The sequence below is a fragment of the Dipodomys spectabilis genome, unplaced genomic scaffold, assembly GCF_019054845.1.
Source record: "Dipodomys spectabilis isolate Male_0828 unplaced genomic scaffold, ASM1905484v1 ptg000163l, whole genome shotgun sequence".
NCBI lineage: Eukaryota > Metazoa > Chordata > Mammalia > Rodentia > Heteromyidae > Dipodomys > Dipodomys spectabilis.
Window position 1 is genome coordinate 20,766,015 of NW_024870840.1, and position 20,819 is coordinate 20,786,833.

Consider the following 20,819-nt stretch of genomic DNA (forward strand, 5'->3'; position numbering starts at 1 on the left):
TGTCCCCAGGCTCTGGGCATCCTCCCAGCAGGAGCATCTGCACAGGTGACCCCACGTAGGCTCACCTGGCTGTGTCCAGGCCCATGCTGGGGATGGAGCCCAGGGCCTCATGGATGCTAGGCAAGGGCTCACCGCTGAGCTCCACCCCTAGCCCAGCGGAAAGCGGCCCGCGGGGCAGGGGCAGAGTGTGGCCGTGCTCATCTGCTCCCACGAGCATGGAGCCCCGCTTCCCTCTGGACTTGCTTGGGCAGGTGGGCCTGCCAGCCACCTCTGGCCATCTTCCAGCTTGCCCCAGGGAGACTGGGCGCAGGGATGGGATACCAGAAGACACTGCGGGTGGGGGACGGAGAGCTGGAGCCGAGGGGGCACCCACCCCATAAAGCACACTGCACAGGGCCACCTGAGTCAGAATAATTTATTTCACATTTCGGGGTGGCCCCTCCTGTTCTCACAGCACGTGGGCAGGGAAGTGAGCTCACAGGAGTGACCTTTGGGAGCTGGGCAGCTCTAGGGGTGGGGTGCTGGGGTGTGCAGAGGGCAAAGTTGAATGGGACACCCCACTCCTGGAGCCTGTGTTTCTGTAAGTAGTGGGGCAGTGACTCCCCATTTCTCTGGCCCCTACCGCCAGGGAAGGGGGTAGATTGGGTGGGCTGGCCTCCAGGCCAGGCGGGGTGGGGCTCCCCTGGTTTTTAGTCCCTCAGGCAAGTCAGGAAAGGGGCCAAGGGGGGCCTGAAGTGACAAGGCGGGGGGCTGGCCCCCGGATGCAGCCGCCGGCCCCTGGTGATCATGGAGCTGCAGGCCGGCTCTGCGGTCCCGGGCCGGCGGTGGGTCGGGGGCTCAAGGAGCGAGCAGCAGCTGGACCAGCTTCTGGAACTGCTCCCGCTGCTCGTAGATGTACACCTCCGTCTCCCACAGAGCGTTCACCAGCACAGCGTCGCTGACCTCATCCAGCATGATGTCCATCCCCAGCTGGGGGTTCAATCTGTGTGAGCCAAGGAGCCGGGCTCACCAGGGGGCCCGGCCTGGGGGCCAACGGGTCCCGCCAGGCCTGAGCCTCACCTGAAGTACTGGATGTCAACCATCTCGCACCAGGCCCGGGCCCGGTCCACGGCCCGCCCATCTGGATCTGTGCACTGGTGAGAAGAGCCTCTGTGAGCCCCGCCTAGCACTGGCCTTTCCCCACTGGGCTCCACCCACCACCAGGGTGACTCTGGGCCTCGGTGATGCCCAGCTGAGCAGTCAGAGGGGCAGGGCCTGCGCGGCACACACAGCTCACTGGGGTATGGGGGGGCAGTGGCAGGGTGACACCTCCCCCTGTGGCTTTAGTCCATGCACACCTGGCTCTCTCAAGAGATGAACGGGTAAAGATGGTTTGAAGAACCCCACCAAGGGCACTGCTGAGGGACAGGCCCAGCCCGGAGACATTAGGAGGCTGGACAGAGCCCCACTGTCACCCATGAGGACGGGGGGGGGGGGGTGATAGCCTGGGGGAGGCCCCAACTCACACAGTCCACCACCATCTTGCCCAATTCCTTGGCCCCGAAAACGGTCTTGGCCAGTTCCCAGGGGTTGCTGGGCCGGAAGACATCCACACAGGTCACCGGCACCTGCGGGGACCTCCCTGTCCCCAAGGAGACAACGATGGACAGTTTCTTCACCTTGCTCCCCTGGCCCTGTGGTGAGCAGGACAGGGTCAAAGGGGACCTCCCATGGGGGATACAGGGGAGGCAGAAGGGACCTCCCACAGGGAGCACAGGGGAAGTCAGAGAGGACCTCCCACAAGGGTATGGGGGGCAGAGAGGACCTCTCACAGAGGGCAGTGGGGGGCAGTGGGAGGTCCAGGCGGGCACTAGGAAGGGGACGTGGCCCTGGGGGGGGGTCTGGCAGTGTGTCTGAGTGCAGACTCTTGCAGACAAGCTGGTGTGGGCATCATGGCCATCTCTGGGGCCAGCACCTGTGTACCACAGGCCTCACAGGGCCACCCTCAGGGAGGAGGGCAGCCATGGCAGGCAGGGAAGGGCAGATTCGGGATCTGTATCAGTGTTTTACAGGCTGCCTTGCTCTACCATGATGGCTCTGAGAGGCTGCCAGCCCTTCCCGGGTCCTCTGAGCCCTGCACACAGACAGCCACTGGCATCCAGGCTTTGTAGAGGGTCTGGCCCAACTACAGTCTGTCCAGGAGACGTGCGTCCTGGCTGTCCCCTGGCAGTGGGCATGCACTGGGCCTCGGAATGCCTGGTTCCTAGGCTGCGGGCACCCGTGGGCGGCAGAAGGGCCACCGGGCTTCCCGGTGCAGAGGATGTCTGCCCTGTGCAAACATGCCAGCCCGGGGCTGCATGGTTCTCACCTTGCGGATCATGTCCTGGTTGAACTCATGGATCTCGGTCATAGCGTCCAGTGTGGGGTTGTTGGCCAGCAGCCCGCCGTCCAGGAAGCGCCCGTTGGGCCGGAAGTAGGTAGGGGCTGCCCCACTGCTCCGCGCCGCCCGCCATACCAGCTGGTCTAGGGGAAGGGGGAGGGGACCAGGTTGGCACAAGAGCTGGTATAAGGCCTGTGCCCTTCAGATCTCAGGGTGCAAGTGTGGGGTGTAGGGACAGGTGTCCTACATCCCAGTGAAGGTGCGGTGTCAGTGGGGCCCAGGAGCCCCCAGCAACGCTTGTCCTCAGCCAATCAGGACAGGGGTGGTGGGAGGGGGTTTGAGAGTACCCGATGCCCCTCCGCGACTCACATCCATCACCCGCATCCACATAAGCATTAAACATGGTTTGAACCTGAGGGGTGGGTTGGCGGCTTTAGGTTAACATTCTGAGTGAAGCGAGGCTCCCGAACGGCCTCTGGTGCCTCATAGTTCCGGAAGAGGTGGAGCTCAGCAGGCTGCCTGTCCGACAGCGTCCCAGTCAGCATCACCCTGGGGAGAAGGAGCGAGGCGCTGACCGGCCACCTGGTCCACGCTCCCCACCACCTGGCAGAGCTGCCACCCACACGGTGCCGGGATTCTCCAGACTGTCCTTCCCGGTGTCTGTAGCACTGGTGGTCAGCCCATGGAGGTGATTTGGCGAAAAGCGCCACATTTCCCACAGGTTTATCCTTACGCCCAAAAACCCACTTCGGGGAATTTGTCCTGAGCAATCACATGTATGCAAGACAGGCTGCCAAAGGCCAGGAATGGCAGCTGCCACTTCCTAAGTAAACAGCGCCAGGGGTGTTCACACACACCTGTAATCCCAGCACTCTGAAGGGAGAGCAGGAAGACTGAGGCAAGCCTGAGCTGTTCCACGGTGAGATCCTGTCTCAAAAACACCCAAAACCAAACCAGAGCAAACCACTAAAAAATAGCTGGGGTGTCCATCAGCAGGCCAGTGCAATACCCCGAGGCCATCTGCCCGATGGGCTCGGAGCCCTCATAGAACGGCTGTGGATATGTTTACGTACTGACAGGGAGTGGACTCTGGGACAGTTAGTAGGCCACCATTTACTCAAAACCGAAACAACATATGTTCCTGTTTACACAGCCAGAGGGCAACTCTGAAGGGACGTTGGCATCAGGCAGCACGGGCGGCTTTGGGGAAGGGCATGCGGGGGGACTTTTGAGACTTTTCAACAGCCTACTGAGAAGCCTCCTCCTGATCCTGAGACACAGGCACCCTAAACACTGAGGAGTGCCCTGGTGAGAAGCTAGTATGTGTTAAGTCCCAGCTCCTTTGATCTGAAAATTCCACCCTGGATAAAGTCTGTCCTAAAGGAACAATCCGGACCACAATAGTGGCTTCTGGTGCAAGGCTATTCTTTGCCCTGTGATTTATTAGAGTGAAAATCTAGCTGGAACAGAAGGGTAAGGAAACAATAAAACACTTTACAGCCATTCAAAATTATGCTTACAGAGTAAACCAGAAATGAACTCGTTATATTGTAAAGAAAAATACAGAGGAAGGGAAACAACCCTGAACAAAGGATTTTCCCTCACTTATGTGAATACTGCGGGAAGATTATTTCAACAGTGCTCCCGTTGAGAAAAACTGCAATGCTACATATATTTTTAATCTTAAAAGCATAAGAGATCTGACAAGATAGAAAAGAGCAGGAAAAACGGAGAATAAGCAAGAACTCAGCCCCATCTCTACTCTAACCAGAGGCAAATTACAAACCGCGGAAAGCTTGAACTTCAGGAGTTCTCTAGGGCAAGGGGGACCAGGTCAAAGTCCAGGGCCCTTCAGAGGAGAGGGTCTGGCTGGAGCCTTCCCATGCTGTGTTGGGGATCCTCAGTGTGTAGCTTCTAGCATCAGGATAAAGATGGGCTGGAAAGAAATCACCCTTTTCCAGACCCTGGGACTATAAGGAAAGCTGTCCTGGCCCTGGGAAGACACAAACCTCAGAAAACATTGACTATACTAGCCCTCATGCACAGGGAGTCAAGATTCACATCATCTGGGGGTAAGGCTCTGAACCTCCAGGACAGCAGCCTAGCCGTTAGTGTCCAGTGTCTAGAACAGGTCAACTCTCTCGATCAAGGAAGCCCATTCTGGCCTTCACAGAATCTGCATGTATTATTCTCAACACTAAGGAGCAGCACGTGGTTAAAAATAACAAAAAGTGTACACACAATGAGATAAACCACCATGAGTGAGAACGAGTTCAAACCACAGAAACAGCACAATGTATCTACAGAGCCTTCAGATATCGGAGGTTGTAAATTAAGATGACTACGTGGCGATACTCATAATGTTTGAAGCTAGCAAGCTAAGCTTGATAAAATCTTAAGGGGATAAGAGGTTGTAAATGCTGACACATGCATGAAATAGGACGATCACAGTCCAATACTACTAGCCTAGGCAAAAGTCTACCTGAAAACCAAACTAAAATAAAAAAAGGACTGGGGCATGGCTCAAGTGGTAGAGTGCTTTCCTGGCAAGGATGAAGCCCCGAGGTCAAACCTCAGAACCACCAAAATGGGGGGGGGGGGGGGTGAGGGACTATCAATAATGACCTGAGCCAGGCACCATGGCTCACGCCTATAATGCTAGCTATTCAGGAAGCTGAGATCTGAGGATCATGGTTTGAAGCCAACCCAGGCAGGAAAGTCCATGAGACTCTTATCCCAAATTAACCACCAGAAAACCAGAAGTGGCGCAATGGCTCAAAGTAGAAGAGTGCTAGTCTTAAATATAAAAGCTCAGGGACAGTGCCCAGGCTCTGAGTTCAAGCCCCACAACCAACAACAGCAACAAAAAAGACCTGAAAAATTCGAAGAAGAACCAGAGTATTTTTTTTTGGAGGGGGGGGCAGTTGTGGGGCTTGAACTCTGGGCCTGGGTGCTATCCCTTAGCTCTTCAGTTCAAGTCAAGCACTCTACTACCACTTGAGCCACAGCATCACTTCTGGTTTTCTGGTGGTTAATTGGAGATAGGAGTCTCACCAACATTCCTACCGGGGCTGGCTTAACCTCTATCCTCAGATCTCGGCCTCCTGAGTAGCTAGGATTACAGGAATGAGCCACTGGTACCTGAGTACTTTTTTTTTTTTTTTTTGGCTGGTCATGGGGCCTGAACTCTGGGCCTGGGCACTGTCCCTCAGCTCTTCAGCTCAAGGCAAGCGCTCTACCACTGGAGCCACAGCGCCACTTCCGGCTTTTTTTCTTTTTGCTTATGCGGTGCTGAGGAATCGAACCCAGGGCCTCATGCATGCGAGACAAGCACTCTACCACTGAGCCACCTTCCCAGCCTGCCTGAGTACTTTTGAGACTGAAAAATATCAATACATACAAGAATAGACTAAAGAACTCAATGGATGTGTTAAATGAAAAATTAGATAACGCTAAAGAGAGAATTCATGAGTTGGAAAATAGGTAAATAGAAATTATCCAGAAAAAGAATAAAAAATGATAGAGAAATACAATGACAGAAAAGGTAAGTTAAAAGACATTGAGAGAAAAGAGCAAAAATGTCTGTATTAACTGAATTTATGGGAGAAGGATAGACAGAAAACTAGGCAAAGGCAGGAGTTAAAGGGATAATGACTTGGGAGTTCCAAAACTGAAGGCAGAGTCAAACCAAAATATTAAAACACGGTGGCAGGGCTGAAAATGTGGCTTAGTAGTAGAGTGCTTGCCTAGCATGCATGAAGCCCTGGGTTTGATTCCTCAGTACCACATATACAGAAAAAGCCGGAAGTGGTGCTGTGGGTCGTGGTAGAGTGCTAGCAAAAGAAGCTCAGGGACACAGGGCTCTGAGTTCAAGTCCCAGGACCGGCAAAAAACAAAGCAAAAAACCCACAATGGGGGGCTGGGAAGGTGGCTCAGTGGTAGAGTGCTTGCCTTGCATACATTAGGCCTTGGGTCTGATTCCTCAGTACCACATAAGCAGAAAAAGCCGGAAGTGGTGCTGTGGCTCAAGTGGTAGAACGCTAGCCTTGAGCCGAAGAGCTGAGGGACAGCGCCCAGACCCAGAGTTCAAGCCCCATGACCAACAAAAAAAACAAACAAACAACAACAACAACAAAAAAACCCACAATGGAAGCAACAAAAAATCCTATGCAGGGGGCTGGGAAGGTGGCTCAGTGGTAGAGTGCTTGCCTTGCATGCCTGAGGCCCTGGGTTCGATTCCTCAGCACCACATAAGCAAAAAGAAAAAAAGCCAGAAGTGGCACTATGGCTCAAGTGGTAGAGCTCTAGCCTTGAGCTGAAGAGCTGAGGGACAGTGCCTAGGCCCAGAGTTCAGGCCCCACGACCAGACCCAAAAAAAAAAAAAAAAAAAATCCTATGCAGGATAAATTAGGAAAAAGCTGTATCTATATATCCAGAAAATTAGGGGAAATGTGTACCTAGATATTCCATAATACAAATACAGAGCCCCAAAACCCAACGAAGAGGCAAACAAAGAAAGGCATAACAGATTGAAATTGTGCAAAATGGAAGGTAACAAATGTTAGAACAAATGGCATCTGGCATGTCTAGAAAATTAGCAGGCGCACTGCACAGGCCCTGGAAAGAGATACGGAGGGCGGTGCCAGGGGCAGCGCCACCTGGCGGGGGTGGGGGGCAGCATCAGATTAGTGTTGGGCAGGGCAGTGACTGCTGCCTTCACTGGGTAGTCCAGAACACTGCAGGGCAGACAGACTGCCGGCTCACTGCTGGCTGTTGGGCAGATGACTTTGGGGTCTCTTCTAAGTGGGGAAGGCCCTGAGGATTTGGTAGAATGGGAGGGGACGCTCCATGAATCCGCACCAGCTACTCAGATGCCCTCTCCCACGCTCAGGCCCACGGGCTGAGCTCAGGGAAGGGCATCACCAGGGTGAATGGAAGAGTGCTATGCTCAGTCCCCAGTGACCTTCCGGTGAGGAGGGGCTACCAGAAGGGGCTTACTTGGGTTTCTTGACATCTGTCATCTTGGTGTGCTCCCCAAATTCCCGCTTCAGGAACTCCTCCAGGGGCCCCGACTCGTAGGGCCTTGAGCCCCGAAACACCTCGTCCTTCATGCGGAAGTACACGCCACGCATGTAGGCCATGGACTTGCCTGGGAACAGTGGGGGGAGGGGAGACTTGAGGGCCACACCCAAGACCGTCCAGGAAGAGGGTCTGCGCAGGCCAGCCATGGGGACCGGGGACCGGCGCTGGCAGGCGGTGGAGGATGCCGGGTCAATTAGACTTCCAGGCCCCTCCTGGTGAGTCGCACACAAGCCCAAGCCCCGTCAGCAGCCCCAAGGCTCTGTACCTCATCTGGTGTTCACACCTCTGCACCGTTTTCCTTAAAGGGTCCTAGATGTCTGTGAAAGCTAATCCCTACTAAGTGTCATAGGCAAGGTACAGCAGCCTGTCCTCTGAGCCTGCAAGGTGAGAGAGGCCACCCATTCCCCCCTGCCCCGAGGCAGTAAGTCCCAGGCCAGAGCTGCCACCCTGGCAGTGGAAAGTGGCTTCCACCTGTGTGAGAAGATGAGCCAGGTGACTTCACAACCCCCTTCCAAAGTGCCCAGGAGAGCCTTGGCTCATGCCTGTCATCCTAGCTATCCAAAAGGCTGAGATCTGCCTGGCGCCAGTGGCTCACGCCTATAATTGTAGCTACTCAGGAGGCTGAGATCTGAGGATTGCAATTCAAAGCCAGCCCTGGCAGGAAAGTCCATGAGACTCTTACCTCCAATAAACCACTAAAAAACTGGAAGTGGCACTGTGGCTTAAGCGGTGGAGTACTCGCCTTTAGCTGAAGAGCTCAGGGACAGCACTCAAGCCCAGAGTTCAAGTCCCATGACTGACCAAAAAAAAAAAAAAGGCTGAGATCTGAGGATTGCAGGTTAACATCAGCACAGGCAGAAATATTTATGAGACTCTTATCTCTAACTAACCACTAAAAAGCTAGACTGGAGGCAGAGCACCATCCTGAGCGAAAAACTAATCTAGAGTTCAAACCTATGGGCTGGGAACGTGGCTCAGTGGTAGAGCGCTTGTCTAGCATGCATGAAACCCTGGGTTTCATTCTTCAATACCACATACACAAAAAGCCAGAAGTGGTGCTGTGGCTCAAGTGCTAAGAGTGCCAGCCTTGAGCAAAAGAAGCTCAGAGACAGTGCCCAGGCCCTGAGTTCAAGCCCCAGGACTGGCAACAAAAAAAAAAAAAGAAAGAGAGAAAAAAGAAGAGTTCAAACCTCAATACCCACGCATAAGTGTGCATGTACACACACGCACATGCACACACACACACACAGAGCACCCTGGAGTCTAAAGACCTGGAGAGAGGCTTGGGAAGACCCTGCTGCAGGCCTCCAGGGGTTGGTCACCAGGCTGCAGGTTTCGAAGGCTCTTGGAGAAGATGGGAGCGGCCCTGCTGCCTGTACTGGGCAGGGCTGACCCGAGTGTCCTGCCAGCCAGCACCCCAGCTCCACTCCACAAAGGAGACACCACTTGGGTGGCATGTCTCTGGCCGATAAACCAAGCACCTGTCACCTGTGCTGGGCTGCACGAAAGGAGATGGAGTGGACAGCCACTGTGATGGGCTGGGGGTCTAGGGGCTTCTCTGGCCTGAGGAAGCCCGTGGGTGAGCCATGAGGCTTGGGCTCCGGTGTTCTGACTCAGGGGCTCCCCTCAGGCGAGGTGGTGAGCTCCACAGGGTTGGCTGGAGTGGGAACGAGGCCCCGGCACATGAACACCCCCTAAACTAGCTTTGCCCTCTGAGTCAGTCTGTACAACCTGGGACCCCAGCACCCCAAGGACCCCATGAAGGGCCAAGGTGCTGCCCTACATCCTTACCCCAACTTCATGCAAAGCTCTGCAGAGGCACTTGGTCCTCAGAGGTCTGAGCCCACCCCGTCACCCCTCTCCCAGGGACACTCACTGTGCAGAATGGCCAGGGCCAGGATGCCCCCGGTGCTGGTCCCTGCCACCCAGTCAAAGAGGTCCTTGGTGGCCATGCCAGAGGCCTTCTCGATGGCGATGAGGAGCTGGATGATGACCAGGCCTTTCACGCCCCCTCCATCCAGGCAAAGCAGGTGATCATGGCTGCAGGGGACAGCACAGGGAGCCCAGGGCGGGGGGCGGGGGTCCCGTGATGACTCGGCACCCCTGCCCCCACACTCGCAGCTAATGCCCCCCAGCATCTCTACTGTAGTGGACGCCAGCAAAGCCGGCCAGGCCTGCGTGGGGCCAGTGTGCTAGTGGGGAGTGGGTGGGGTGAAGGGAAAAGGTAGGAGGGCAATGGCACAGTTCCAGGTCAGTTCTAGGCCTGCCCCAAAGCAGGTGCTGAGCAAAGTCTGTTAGAAGGGAATGGGGGAGGGGGCGCGGGGGCGGGGGGAGGCTCCCTGCAGCTGGGTCAGGTTGGGGGAGAGGGCTTTCCATTTGGGAGATAAGGGAGGTTGGAAGGTCTGTGTGCCAAGGCCCTGCAATGCGGGGGACATGGGCATTAGCTCACTCTGTGCTGCCCCGTGCCCACCTGTGTGAGTGGAGGAATGAAGGCCACAAGTGAGGAGACTGGCACAAAGTCACATCCTCCTGCTGGCCCCCGAGGCGCAGGCGCCTGGCCTCTCTGGTCAGGCTTGAGGGGCCGCCTTCCTTCCGGTCTCTTCTCATCTTTCCCTCTCAGTTTGACTTGCTGTCTACAAACTCCCCAAAGTCAGCGGGCCCCTCAGGCGCAGCTGCCCTGTCCCCCTGGGTTCAGAGCTGTCTATGAACACCGGCCCTTGGTTCACCTGCTTCTCTCTGCCCTCACCTCTGGGCTCGATGCTCCACTAGCCAGGGGCCAGCTCTGCTCTAACTGCAAGATGGTGTCATCAAGTGAGGGGGATTTCTGCAGTCAGGTGGCAAGTCCCTGTCCTGGCATCGTGCTGGGCTGGCTAACATTCACCAGGGTCTGTGCCTAAAGGGACAGGCTTGGGCAAAGGGGGTCCTTGCAATGTGCATGCTGATAGGAAATACCCTGCTTGGGAGTGAAAGTGGTCCGCCCTGTGCTCTGGACCCTCTCCCACTTCCGGTCACTGGGGCTCAAAGTCCACAGACAGAGGCCGGGGGAGAGGAGAACCAGAGTTTTGGGGCCAAAACTACAAATGAATTCATTTCTCCATTCACATACAGAGTAGGCCATTTTCTCCTAATTGGGGGGGGGGGGGGGGGGGGAAGGAGTGCTCAGATTCAGACCTAGGGCTCAGAGGCTCCAGTAACAGACTTGGCAGAAGGACTTGAGTGTCTGGCACACTGGCGCCCCCAGGGCCTCCCCCATGGGCCTGGGGACACAACTCGGGAAACAACTCATCTGTGGAGGGAGAAAGGTGAATGAGGAAGCCATGGGGAGCCAAGAGACAGTGCTGGAATCTGCAGAGGGGTCTGGAGGATGCTCCAACTATGTATGGTCAGGGAAGAGGGCCACACGATGGCAGTGCCCTAAGGCTGCTGTGTGAGCCCGCACTGCCTGAAGGAATGATTACGTCATCACAGGCCGCAGGACTGGGTGGAAAGCTGCCTCACTAGGCAGGGTGGGACAAGGGACACCAAGGGAGGCGTCCATACCGGCCTGGCCCTGGCCTCGGCTCCACTTACGTCCGCTTCTCGTCCCTCATGGAGCTCAAGATGAATGCCGGCTTCCGGGCCCGGGAGATGGGCAAGAGGTCCTGCAGCTCTGCGGGGCACAGGGCAGGGCATGCTGCACATCTCATGGATCCTTAGACACCAGTAGAGCTGTGCCCCAGCTAGTTGTCTCTCCCTGTGCCCTGACCCTCTGCTTCCTGCCCCAGGGCCCATGGGCCCGCTGGGAATGACCCCGGCCCTGGCTCCCCAGCACACAGCCCCTCCCACCTCCTCCTGAAACTCTGCCCCAGTGCCCGGCGACTCAGTGCGCAAGCGCTGCCCAGTGCAGACCTGGCTGCTCTCAGCTCCCCAGGGGCATCACAGCTATTGCTGCCAACGTGCTAGCAGGCCCCAAACGTGCTCCGAGACCCATCAGAAGGGCTTAGTGCGGACAAGGCTGAGGACTGGACTCCAAGAATGAGGGGCACATCCCACCCATCCTTTGTCCTGGCCCCAGGTCTGAAAACTTCCTTGGTGGCCTGGGGATTCAGTTGCACCCACTCATCCTCTCCATCCAGTTGTCCTCTGGACGTAAGGCCCACCCCCTCCCAACAAGCAGTGCAACCCCACACGTCCGTGCTCGCGTGCCCGGCACGTGACTGACAGCCCATGCGCGATGGTGCAGGAGCTAGAGGCAGGCAGTACGGCAGGCAGTACGGCAGGCAGGCAGGAGCAAGGCAGTGTCCCCCCCACCCAGGACATGGCCAAGGAGCAGGCAGGGTCAGCAGGAGGCTAGCCAGGAGGGGTAGTGCTGGGGTGGGGGGGAGGTGCGTGTGCCTGGAGGTACAACTGAGGAAAGGAGAGGGGACCAGGGCTGAGGCTTTGTGGGCAGGGCTGGGCTCAGCGGCTTTCCTAGGCCCAAGCATTACCCTTCTGCCGCCACGCCCCAGGCCTACTGTCCAGCCTGGCTTGGGAGACTGCCTGCCTGTAAAATGGAGAGAGAAAGATGGGGTGCTGGGGGCAGTGGGGATGGCGGGTGCTGTGCTGGAGGGACTGGGATCTGCCTCCACCGTGGCTAGCAGGTCAGCTCACCAACCATAGGTTCCCGGCTGCCTTTGGAGCAGGAGCTCCCCTCCCCAACAGCCTAGGCTCCTGGTGAGCCAGACTCCAGAAGGCCAGAGCAGGGGTCCTGTCCTCTGGGGCTGTCCTCCAAGGGTACCAAGGCACATGAGGACAAATGCTGGTCACTGACCAAACCAGCAGGGGGCAGACTGGGGCTCTCACACAGGACAGACTCAGTAAGACAAGGATGGAAACCCAAGGACCAGAATCCCCCCAGGGGACAAGAGATGGTGAATGTCACAGGTAACATGGGTAATGCCGGGCCCCAGACTGAGTCCAAAGCACCCTGCTGGGGACTCCAGCTAGAGTCTCCCCAGGGCTTGGCTGTCCAGGTTGGCTTACAGCTCTTCCCCTTCATCTCTCGCTCCCTTCAACTCCTCCCATCCTCGGATCCAATTCTTCCTCTCCAGTGGGGGTTGCTGGGGCCCAGGCTTGGGCCCTGTGGGGTGGGTGGGTGGGGGCGGCGGGGGGAGGGCAGAGGCCTACCTAGGTTGTTTAAGCTGATCTCTGGGGGCTGAGCTCTCTCCAGGGAGAAGGGATGAGGTGACGCTGCAGAGCCCTGAGCCGCAGGGACCTCTGGGAAGCTTGGGATGCGGTAGTCAGCCCCCACGGTTTTCAGCAGGGCCAAGAGCGCCTTCCTGGTGACCACTTGTCGTGGTGGGAAGGAGAAATGGCAACAAGGAAGTGAGGTCCCTCCCTCCACACAGGAGCCCTGCCTCACTGCCCGGCCGCCTGGCGGTGCAGGAGCCGCCCGTGGGGTGTGCTGAGTGCCAGGCTGTGAGGCTCCACGCGTCTCTCGGCACTGGGGTGGGGAGTGTCAGGGATGGACCACAGGGTAGGACAGAAGGAAGGCAGAGTCACCTGCCCCATTATTTTGGGGTTTCCCTCTTTCCTTCTAATGTAATCAAGGAGGCAGGGGAACCATCTTCATGGTGAGCAGTTCTCAAAACCTCCATGTGACATTTCCTTTCAGAGTTTGAAAGGGACAAGGTAGCAGCCTTCCACTTGTCCACCCGTGACCTTTTCCCTTCTCTGCAGGGACAACTCTGAGCCAAGGGCCTGAGCACAAAGGGAGCAGACAGCAGGAGCAGGGAGGGCATGGACCACCTAGGTTGTTTAAACTGATGGTGGGGGCCGAGCTCTCTCCAGGGAGAAGGGGCAAGGTTGCAGGTCAGACCTCAACAAAAACCTCACAGGTCCCTCCAGAGGGGGCTCCGGGCCCCTGTAAAGACAACCTGCCACCTCCTGTGCTATACAGGCTCAGTGCGCAGGGGTGTAGCGCATGCACGTGTGTGTCTACGCACATGCACATGTCTGTCTGTGCACATGAAGGCATGCAAAGGCGTGTACAGGCATGCTCACGTGTCTGTGCACTAAGGGCATGCGAAGGTGTTACAGGCATGCACACACCCATCCTGCACATCCCAAGGCCATTCTGCTGCTGCCCATCCTAATCGTGCTCCCATAGGGGAATCTGAACCCCCAGGGGCTGCATGGGAAAGGACCCAGCTTGGCCAGCCCTTGGTGAGCCTGCCTTGGGGGAAGGACGCCCCCTCTTGGAGCCCCACATGCTCCTGGCCACCCTCAGCAGGGAGCAGTGGTGGTCAGCACAGGGCACTGGCACCTAATGGCTGAGCAGTTCGTCCTCAGTCTGCCCCTGTCCCTGCGCAACTCTAGTCCCAGGTGGCAAAGTACATACTTTTGCTGATCTTGGAGGCTATTAATGCAGGAGTCTCCCCGAAGTCATTTGGGACGTCCACCTCTGCTCCAAACACAATGAGGGCCTTGACCAAGTCTAAGTTGTCATTCTGTTGGGGACAGAGGGAGGACAACATGTGACAGCTCATCAAATAATGTGGGAGGGATCTCCCGAGCACAGAGACATTGCGGTCTCTGACCCCACTCCCAGGGAATCTGGTATTCCACAGCCTGCAGTTTGATGACTAGTGTCCTGACCAGGGGGTTTCAGAGCCCACATAGAAATGGGAGGGTCACCAGGCTCCTCTAGAAGCTCCTATGTGCTTCCAGGAGCCCTGGGATGCTAAGGAATTAGCTGCTGCAGCTCTCAGGGAAAGCCCATCCGGTCCAGGGAAACAGAGCCAATGCCTGGCCCAATGGCTGCCTTCTAGGGTAGTTTTTCTCTCTTTCTGGAGAACTTTCATTTAAATCTCTAGGGCCAAGCAGCAGGGTGGGAAGACTGCACAGGACAAACCGACTGGCAACTGGAAACCAAAGCTCTGTTCTCATCATGTTCCCTCCCAGGACCCCATTTCCCTGCCTGGAGAATGCAGCAGTGATGTGTGAAGTGGTTTCCCAAACATTCTTCACGTTTATGAAGATGCACACGGGATCCAGTAAAGCGCACATTCGCATCGCTCATTTCATGCTCTTGGGGGTTTCCTTTTACATATGGCACTGGTTTGTCACTTGTGCAGTGACAATGACTTCCACAGAAGTTTAAGGACATTTCAAAGTAGAACAGCTTGAAGATGCAATTGACCACCTAAATGGAGAGGGGGCTGAAGAATGGCTCAAAAGCTGTGAAGAAAGCAGGCACATGCAGAGGAGCAGCACACAGGAAACCGTGCACTATACTCGCAGCCCTCCAGCTGCTCTACCACTGCACCCCCAGCCCTCCGGCTGCCCTATCACTGCACCCGCAGCCTTCCGGCTGCCCTATCACTGCACCCGCAGCCCTCCGGCTGCCCTATCACTGCACCCGCAGCCCTCCGGCTGCTCTATCACTGCACCCGCAGCCCTCCGGCTGCTCTATCACTGCACCCGCAGCCCTCCGGCTGCTCTATCACTGCACCCGCAGCCCTCCGGCTGCTCTATCACTGCACCCGCAGCCCTCCGGCTGCTCTATCACTGCACCCGCAGCCCTCCGGCTGCTCTATCACTGCACCCGCAGCCCTCCGGCTGCTCTATCACTGCACCCGCAGCCCTCCGGCTGCTCTATCACTGCACCCGCAGCCCTCCAGGTGCTCTATCACTGCACCCGCAGGCCTCCAGCTGCTCTATCACTGCACCCGCAGCCCTCCGGCTGCTCTAATCACTGCACCCGCAGCCCTCCGGCTGCTCTATCACCGCACCCGCAGCCCTCCGGCTGCCCTATCACCGCACCCGCAGCCCTCCGGCTGCCCTATCACTGCAACCGCAGCCCTCCGGCTGCTCTATCACCGCACCCGCAGCCCTCCGGCTGCCCTATCACCGCACCCGCAGCCCTCCGGCTGCCCTATCACTGCAACCGCAGCCCTCCGGCTGCTCTATCACTGCACCCGCAGCCCTCCGGCTGCTCTATCACTGCAACCGCAGCCCTCCGGCTGCTCTATCACTGCACCCGCAGCCCTCCGGCTGCTCTATCACTGCACCCGCAGCCCTCCGGCTGTTCTAATCACTGCACCCGCAGCCCTCCGGCTGCCCTATCACTGCACCCGCAGCCCTCCGGCTGCTCTAATCACTGCACCCGCAGCCCTCCAGCTGCTCTATCACTGCACCCGCAGCCCTCCAGCTGCTCTATCACTGCACCCGCAGCCCTCCAGCTGCTCTATCACTGCACCCGCAGCCCTCCAGCTGCTCTAATCACTGCACCCGCAGCCCTCCAGCTGCTCTAATCACTGCACCCGCAGCCCTCCAGCTGCTCTATCACTGCACCCGCAGCCCTCCAGCTGCCCTATCACTGCACCCGCAGCCCTCCAGCTGTTCTAATCACTGCACCCGCAGCCCTCCGGCTGCCCTATCACTGCACCCGCAGCCCTCCGGCTGCTCTATCACTGCACCCGCAGCCCTCCGGCTGCTCTATCACTGCACCCGCAGCCCTCCGGCTGCTCTATCACTGCACCCGCAGCCCTCCGGCTGCTCTATCACTGCACCCGCAGCCCTCCGGCTGCTCTATCACTGCACCCGCAGCCCTCCGGCTGCTCTATCACTGCACCCGCAGCCCTCCGGCTGCTCTATCACTGCACCCGCAGCCCTCCGGCTGCTCTATCACTGCACCCGCAGCCCTCCAGCTGTTCTAATCACTGCACCCGCAGCCCTCCAGCTGCCCTATCACTGCACCCGCAGCCCTCCAGCTGCTCTAATCACTGCACCCGCAGCCCTCCAGCTGCCCTATCACTGCACCCGCAGCCCTCCAGCTGCTCTATCACTGCACCCGCAGCCCTCCAGCTGCCCTATCACTGCACCCGCAGCCCTCCAGCTGCTCTAATCACTGCACCCGCAGCCCTCCAGCTGCCCTATCACTGCACCCGCAGCCCTCCAGCTGCTCTATCACTGCACCCGCAGCCCTCCAGCTGCCCTATCACTGCACCCACAGCCCTCCAGCTGCTCTATCACTGCCCCGCAGCCCTCCAGCTGTCCTATCACTGCACCCGCAGCCCTCCAGCTGCTCTATCACTGCACCCGCAGCCCTCCAGCTGCTCTATCACTGCACCCGCAGCCCTCCAGCTGCTCTATCACTGCCCCGCAGCCCTCCGGCTGCCCTATCACTGCACCCGCAGCCCTCCAGCTGCTCTATCACTGCACCCGCAGCCCTCCAGCTGCTCTATCACTGCCCCGCAGCCCTCCGGCTGCCCTATCACTGCACCCGCAGCCCTCCGGCTGCCCTATCACTGCACCCGCAGCCCTCCAGCTGCTCTATCACTGCACCCGCAGCCCTCCAGCTGCTCTATCACTGCCCCGCAGCCCTCCGGCTGCCCTATCACTGCACCCGCAGCCCTCCAGCTGCTCTATCACTGCACCCGCAGCCCTCCAGCTGCTCTATCACTGCCCCGCAGCCCTCCGGCTGCCCTATCACTGCACCCGCAGCCCTCCGGCTGCCCTATCACTGCACCCGCAGCCCTCCGGCTGCTCTATCACTGCACCCGCAGCCCTCCAGCTGTTCTAATCACTGCACCCGCAGCCCTCCAGCTGCCCTATCACTGCACCCGCAGCCCTCCAGCTGCTCTATCACTGCACCCGCAGCCCTCCAGCTGCTCTATCACTGCACCCGCAGCCCTCCGGCTGCCCTATCACTGCACCCGCAGCCCTCCAGCTGCTCTATCACTGCACCCGCAGCCCTCCAGCTGCTCTAATCACTGCACCCGCAGCCCTCCAGCTGCCCTATCACTGCACCCGCAGCCCTCCAGCTGCTCTATCACTGCACCCGCAGCCCTCCAGCTGCTCTAATCACTGCACCCGCAGCCCTCCAGCTGCTCTATCACTGCACCCGCAGCCCTCCAGCTGCTCTCATCGAATGTCAAGGTGTTATCTGCCTCCTGTACCACTCTGACATTTGTACTGCTGGTGCCTCGCCACTAATCAAATTAACAGCCAGAGCACAGTTTTTGTCCAGAGAGGGGCAAGTTTCACCAGAGAATAGCTTTGGTTAAGTCATAGTGACATAGCTGTCTCTGTTACTAGCCCAATTGGCCACTTTGGCTCCAAGACTCTATTTTTACTAGAAAAGACTGTCAGATAAACTAGGTATGTCCTGCTTTGGTCATTTAGGGAATGCTTTCTCAAAACAGAAATTGGGAACCTGCTGCTTCAAGAAAAACAACTGAAGCCAGGCGCCGGTGGCTCACGCCTGTAATCCTAGCTACTCAGGAGGCTGAGATTTGAGGATCGCGGTTCAAAGCCAGCCCGGGCAGGAGAGACCGTGAGACTCCTATCTCCAATAAACCACCAGAAAACCGGAAGTGGCCCTGTAGCTCAAGTGGTAGAGCGCTTGCCTTGAGCTGAAGAGCTGAGGTACAGCGCCCAGGCCCAGAGTTCAAGCCCCATGACTGACCAAAAAAAAAAAAAAAAAAAGAAAAACAACTGAGCCAGGGCCAGTGGCTCATGCCTATAATCCTAGCTACTCAGAAAGCTGAAATCTGGAGGACTGACAGTCAAAGCCAGCAAGGCAGGAAAGTCTCCATCTCCAAGCCTGGCACTGGTAGCTTGTAATCCTAGCTACTTAGGAGGCTGAGATCTGAGAATCACAGTTCAAAGCCAGCCTGGTAGGAAAGTCCATGAGATTCCTATCTCCAATTAACTACCGGAAAACTGAAAGCGGCACTGTAGTTCAAAGTGGTAGAGCACTAGCCTTAAGCAAGAAAGCTCAGGGACAGCTCCCAGGCCCTGAGTTCAAGCCCCATGACCAACAAAAAAATTCCATCTCCAACATAAATCAGCAAAAAGCTAGGCTGAAGACATGGCTCAAGTAGTAGAGCACTTGCTGAGCAAATAAGCTGAATAAGAGTGTGAGGACCTGAATTCAGACCCCAGTACCAATAGAAAAAAGAAAAAAAACCCACCAGTATTCTTTGCCCATGGTTTCAACTAACCATAAGGATTTCAGGAAACTTGCATATTGCCATGATCAGCTTGACATCTTCCTCAAATTTTCTTTTTTCTCAAGGGTAGCACTTTACTACTTGAGCCACAGGCTCTACTTCAGGCTTTCTGGTGCTTAATTGGAAAGAAGGGTCTCATGCACTTTCCTGCCTGAGTTGGCTTTGAATCTCAGTCCTCAGATCTCAGCCTCCCGAGTAGCGAGGCTTAGAGAGGCATGAGCCACTAGTACCTGGTCTAATTAAGATGATGAGGTTGGAAACTCAAGCTTTCTATGACAATGTTGAGCACTCCTTACCTGAACTCTGGGACTCCACAGATATTCAGACAAGGTTGCCCAATGGATGAAGCATATGCAAAGGATTCGGAAATCCAAACCTGTGAGATGACAGTGGTCCTGGCCCCAAGCATTTTGGATCAGGGCTACCCAACCTGTACTACATATCCACACAGGCCATTCAGAGACCAATACTTGGTGCACTGATGTTTTCCAGGGACTACACCAAAGCATGATGGGTAAAGGTCCATGTAATACAGAAGAGGCAGCAGTGGGCACTCACATGACAAAGAACACAAAGTAGCCAGTCAAGCTACTCAGGAGGCTGAGATCTGAGGACTGAAATTCAAAGCCAGCCCAGATAGATAAATTTGTGAGACTACTGTCTCACAAAAAGCCAGAAGCAGAGCTGTGGCTCAAGTGGTAGAGCACCAGCCTTGAATGAAAAAGCCAAACAAGAGTGTGAGGCCCTGAGGTCAAGCCCTAGTGCCAGCATACACACACAAAAGCCTGTACAAAACAAAACCCGTTATTCACAGAAGTATCCATGGACTGGTTGAACCAAAGTTTGAGAATGACTAGTGAAGGGTCCAGTCAGGGCAACTACGTGACAGTCTTCATTATAGTTTGAGCATCCTGGGCAGCAATGTCTCTGCTACAGTGAGAACCTTTGGTAGGAATAAGATGTTTCAAATCCATCCCGACTTGTCTTTTGGTCTTGGGTGTCTGTCTATCCTCCTTCTCTGATACTTGCTCATCAATGTCTGCCATGTGGCATCACCACCCTCATGTGAACTGATGTAACAGCCCCTGCATCTAATACGTGCACATACTTTCTGAACAGACTGCCAGGGCTTCACGGGCCAGTGAGAAGCCAGCAGATGTCCCAGCCCACCGGGACGCCTGCTGTGTAAGGGGCCCTATAGTTCCCAGGGAGATGAGATGTGTCAAGGCGGCGGCCCTGGCCTCTATGAGACACCCGCCCCCCGCCAGGCACTGGTGTCCTACCAGGTGGTGAGTTCTACCTCGAGCTACCAGGTGCCACCATTACTCTTCTCCATCTTCCAGATGGAGGAAAGCAAGGCAGCCAGATGGCGAGCCATGACGTGTCCAAGGCAGACATGTCCATCTGCAGCCAGGGCCATTTGTTCTCTGACATGATTTAAGGGGCAAATGGGCTGGGGGCACAGAGAAGAAAAGATACTGGAAACCTCTCTTCGTGCTGAGGGAGGACATGGAAGGCTTCCTGGGGAGGAGGCAGAGGTCTGAACTGAGCCTTGGAAGGGAAGCGGGAGTGGAGGAGAGCCGTGGCGAGGCCTTCCTGCGCCCCCACCGCACGGCAGCCCGGCAGGCCTGGGCAGGGAGGACAGAGGCGGACTCACCGACATGGCCAGGTGCAGCGGGGTGTTGCCGTTCTCGCCGCGGGCGCCCGCGTTGGCCCCGTAGGTCAGCAGCACCATGACGCAGTCGAAGCGGTTGCGCATCACGGCCACGTGCAGAGCTGTGTTCCCCGAGGCACTGGTGCTCTCCACCTCACAGCCCCGCTTCAGCAGCATGCGCGCCATCTGGGGAGTGGCCAGGCCCCGTCAGCATGACGCTCGAGGGAGCAGCCATGGCCCACGATGCCTGGGCTATCACTTCCTCCCTGAGTGGTCTTCAGCCGTGAGCCCTCTAGAAAGCTCTAGCAATGGGAGAGGAGCCTGGGGCAGGCCTCCATTCTGGGGTGTCCCTGGACCCTGACTCCCTACATCCTCAGTACCCCAGGGACAAACAGCTGAAAGATGATTCTCTGAGCTTCTGGTCCTTTCCTGGAGCTAACGACCCCATCCATCTCTGCGAGGCCCCCTTGGCCCTGTCCCAGAAGCACCCCACTCCTTGTGAGGGGGGGGGCACGCTCAGGGATCACTTCTCAAGGGCCTTGGCACCTACATCCCTGCTCCCCAGAAACCTTCCAACCACAGGACTGTGGGGGACACAGCTGAGCCTCTCCTCCCGCTATGGCGGCCTGGACAGGACATGGCTGCTGGGGCACTGTCCTCTCTGTGAAGTAGGGCGTGTCTAGCTCACTGCGGGGAAGAGGCAGCCATGATGAGGAAGCATGAACAAGGGGTCTGGCACTCAGAGGTG

At 57.0% G+C, this 20,819-nt stretch overlaps 1 protein-coding gene across 6 annotated transcripts in view; it reads right to left on the reverse strand.

The window, feature by feature from the left end:
- Positions 1–399: 399 nt before the first annotated feature.
- Pla2g6 (phospholipase A2 group VI) overlaps positions 400–20,819 on the reverse strand; it is a 38,767-nt gene continuing 18,347 nt past the window's right edge. For 4 of the 6 annotated variants that reach the window (XM_042693115.1, XM_042693116.1, XM_042693117.1 and 1 more), the window contains 11 exons: positions 20,075–20,257; positions 13,800–13,908; positions 12,587–12,748; positions 11,012–11,090; positions 9,318–9,481; positions 7,358–7,508; positions 2,772–2,908; positions 2,348–2,502; positions 1,506–1,673; positions 1,060–1,133; positions 400–982 (listed from right to left, as the gene is read on the reverse strand). In XM_042693115.1, coding sequence (XP_042549049.1) covers positions 838–982; positions 1,060–1,133; positions 1,506–1,673; positions 2,348–2,502; positions 2,772–2,908; positions 7,358–7,508; positions 9,318–9,481; positions 11,012–11,090; positions 12,587–12,748; positions 13,800–13,908; positions 20,075–20,257 — 1,527 coding nt within the window. In that variant the 3' untranslated portion in view covers positions 400–837. Of the gene's footprint in view, positions 983–1,059; positions 1,134–1,505; positions 1,674–2,347; positions 2,503–2,771; positions 2,909–7,357; positions 7,509–9,317; positions 9,482–11,011; positions 11,091–12,586; positions 12,749–13,799; positions 13,909–20,074; positions 20,258–20,819 lie in introns of those variants that run through there. The other 2 variants (XM_042693118.1, XM_042693119.1) reach the window with 2 other exon arrangements.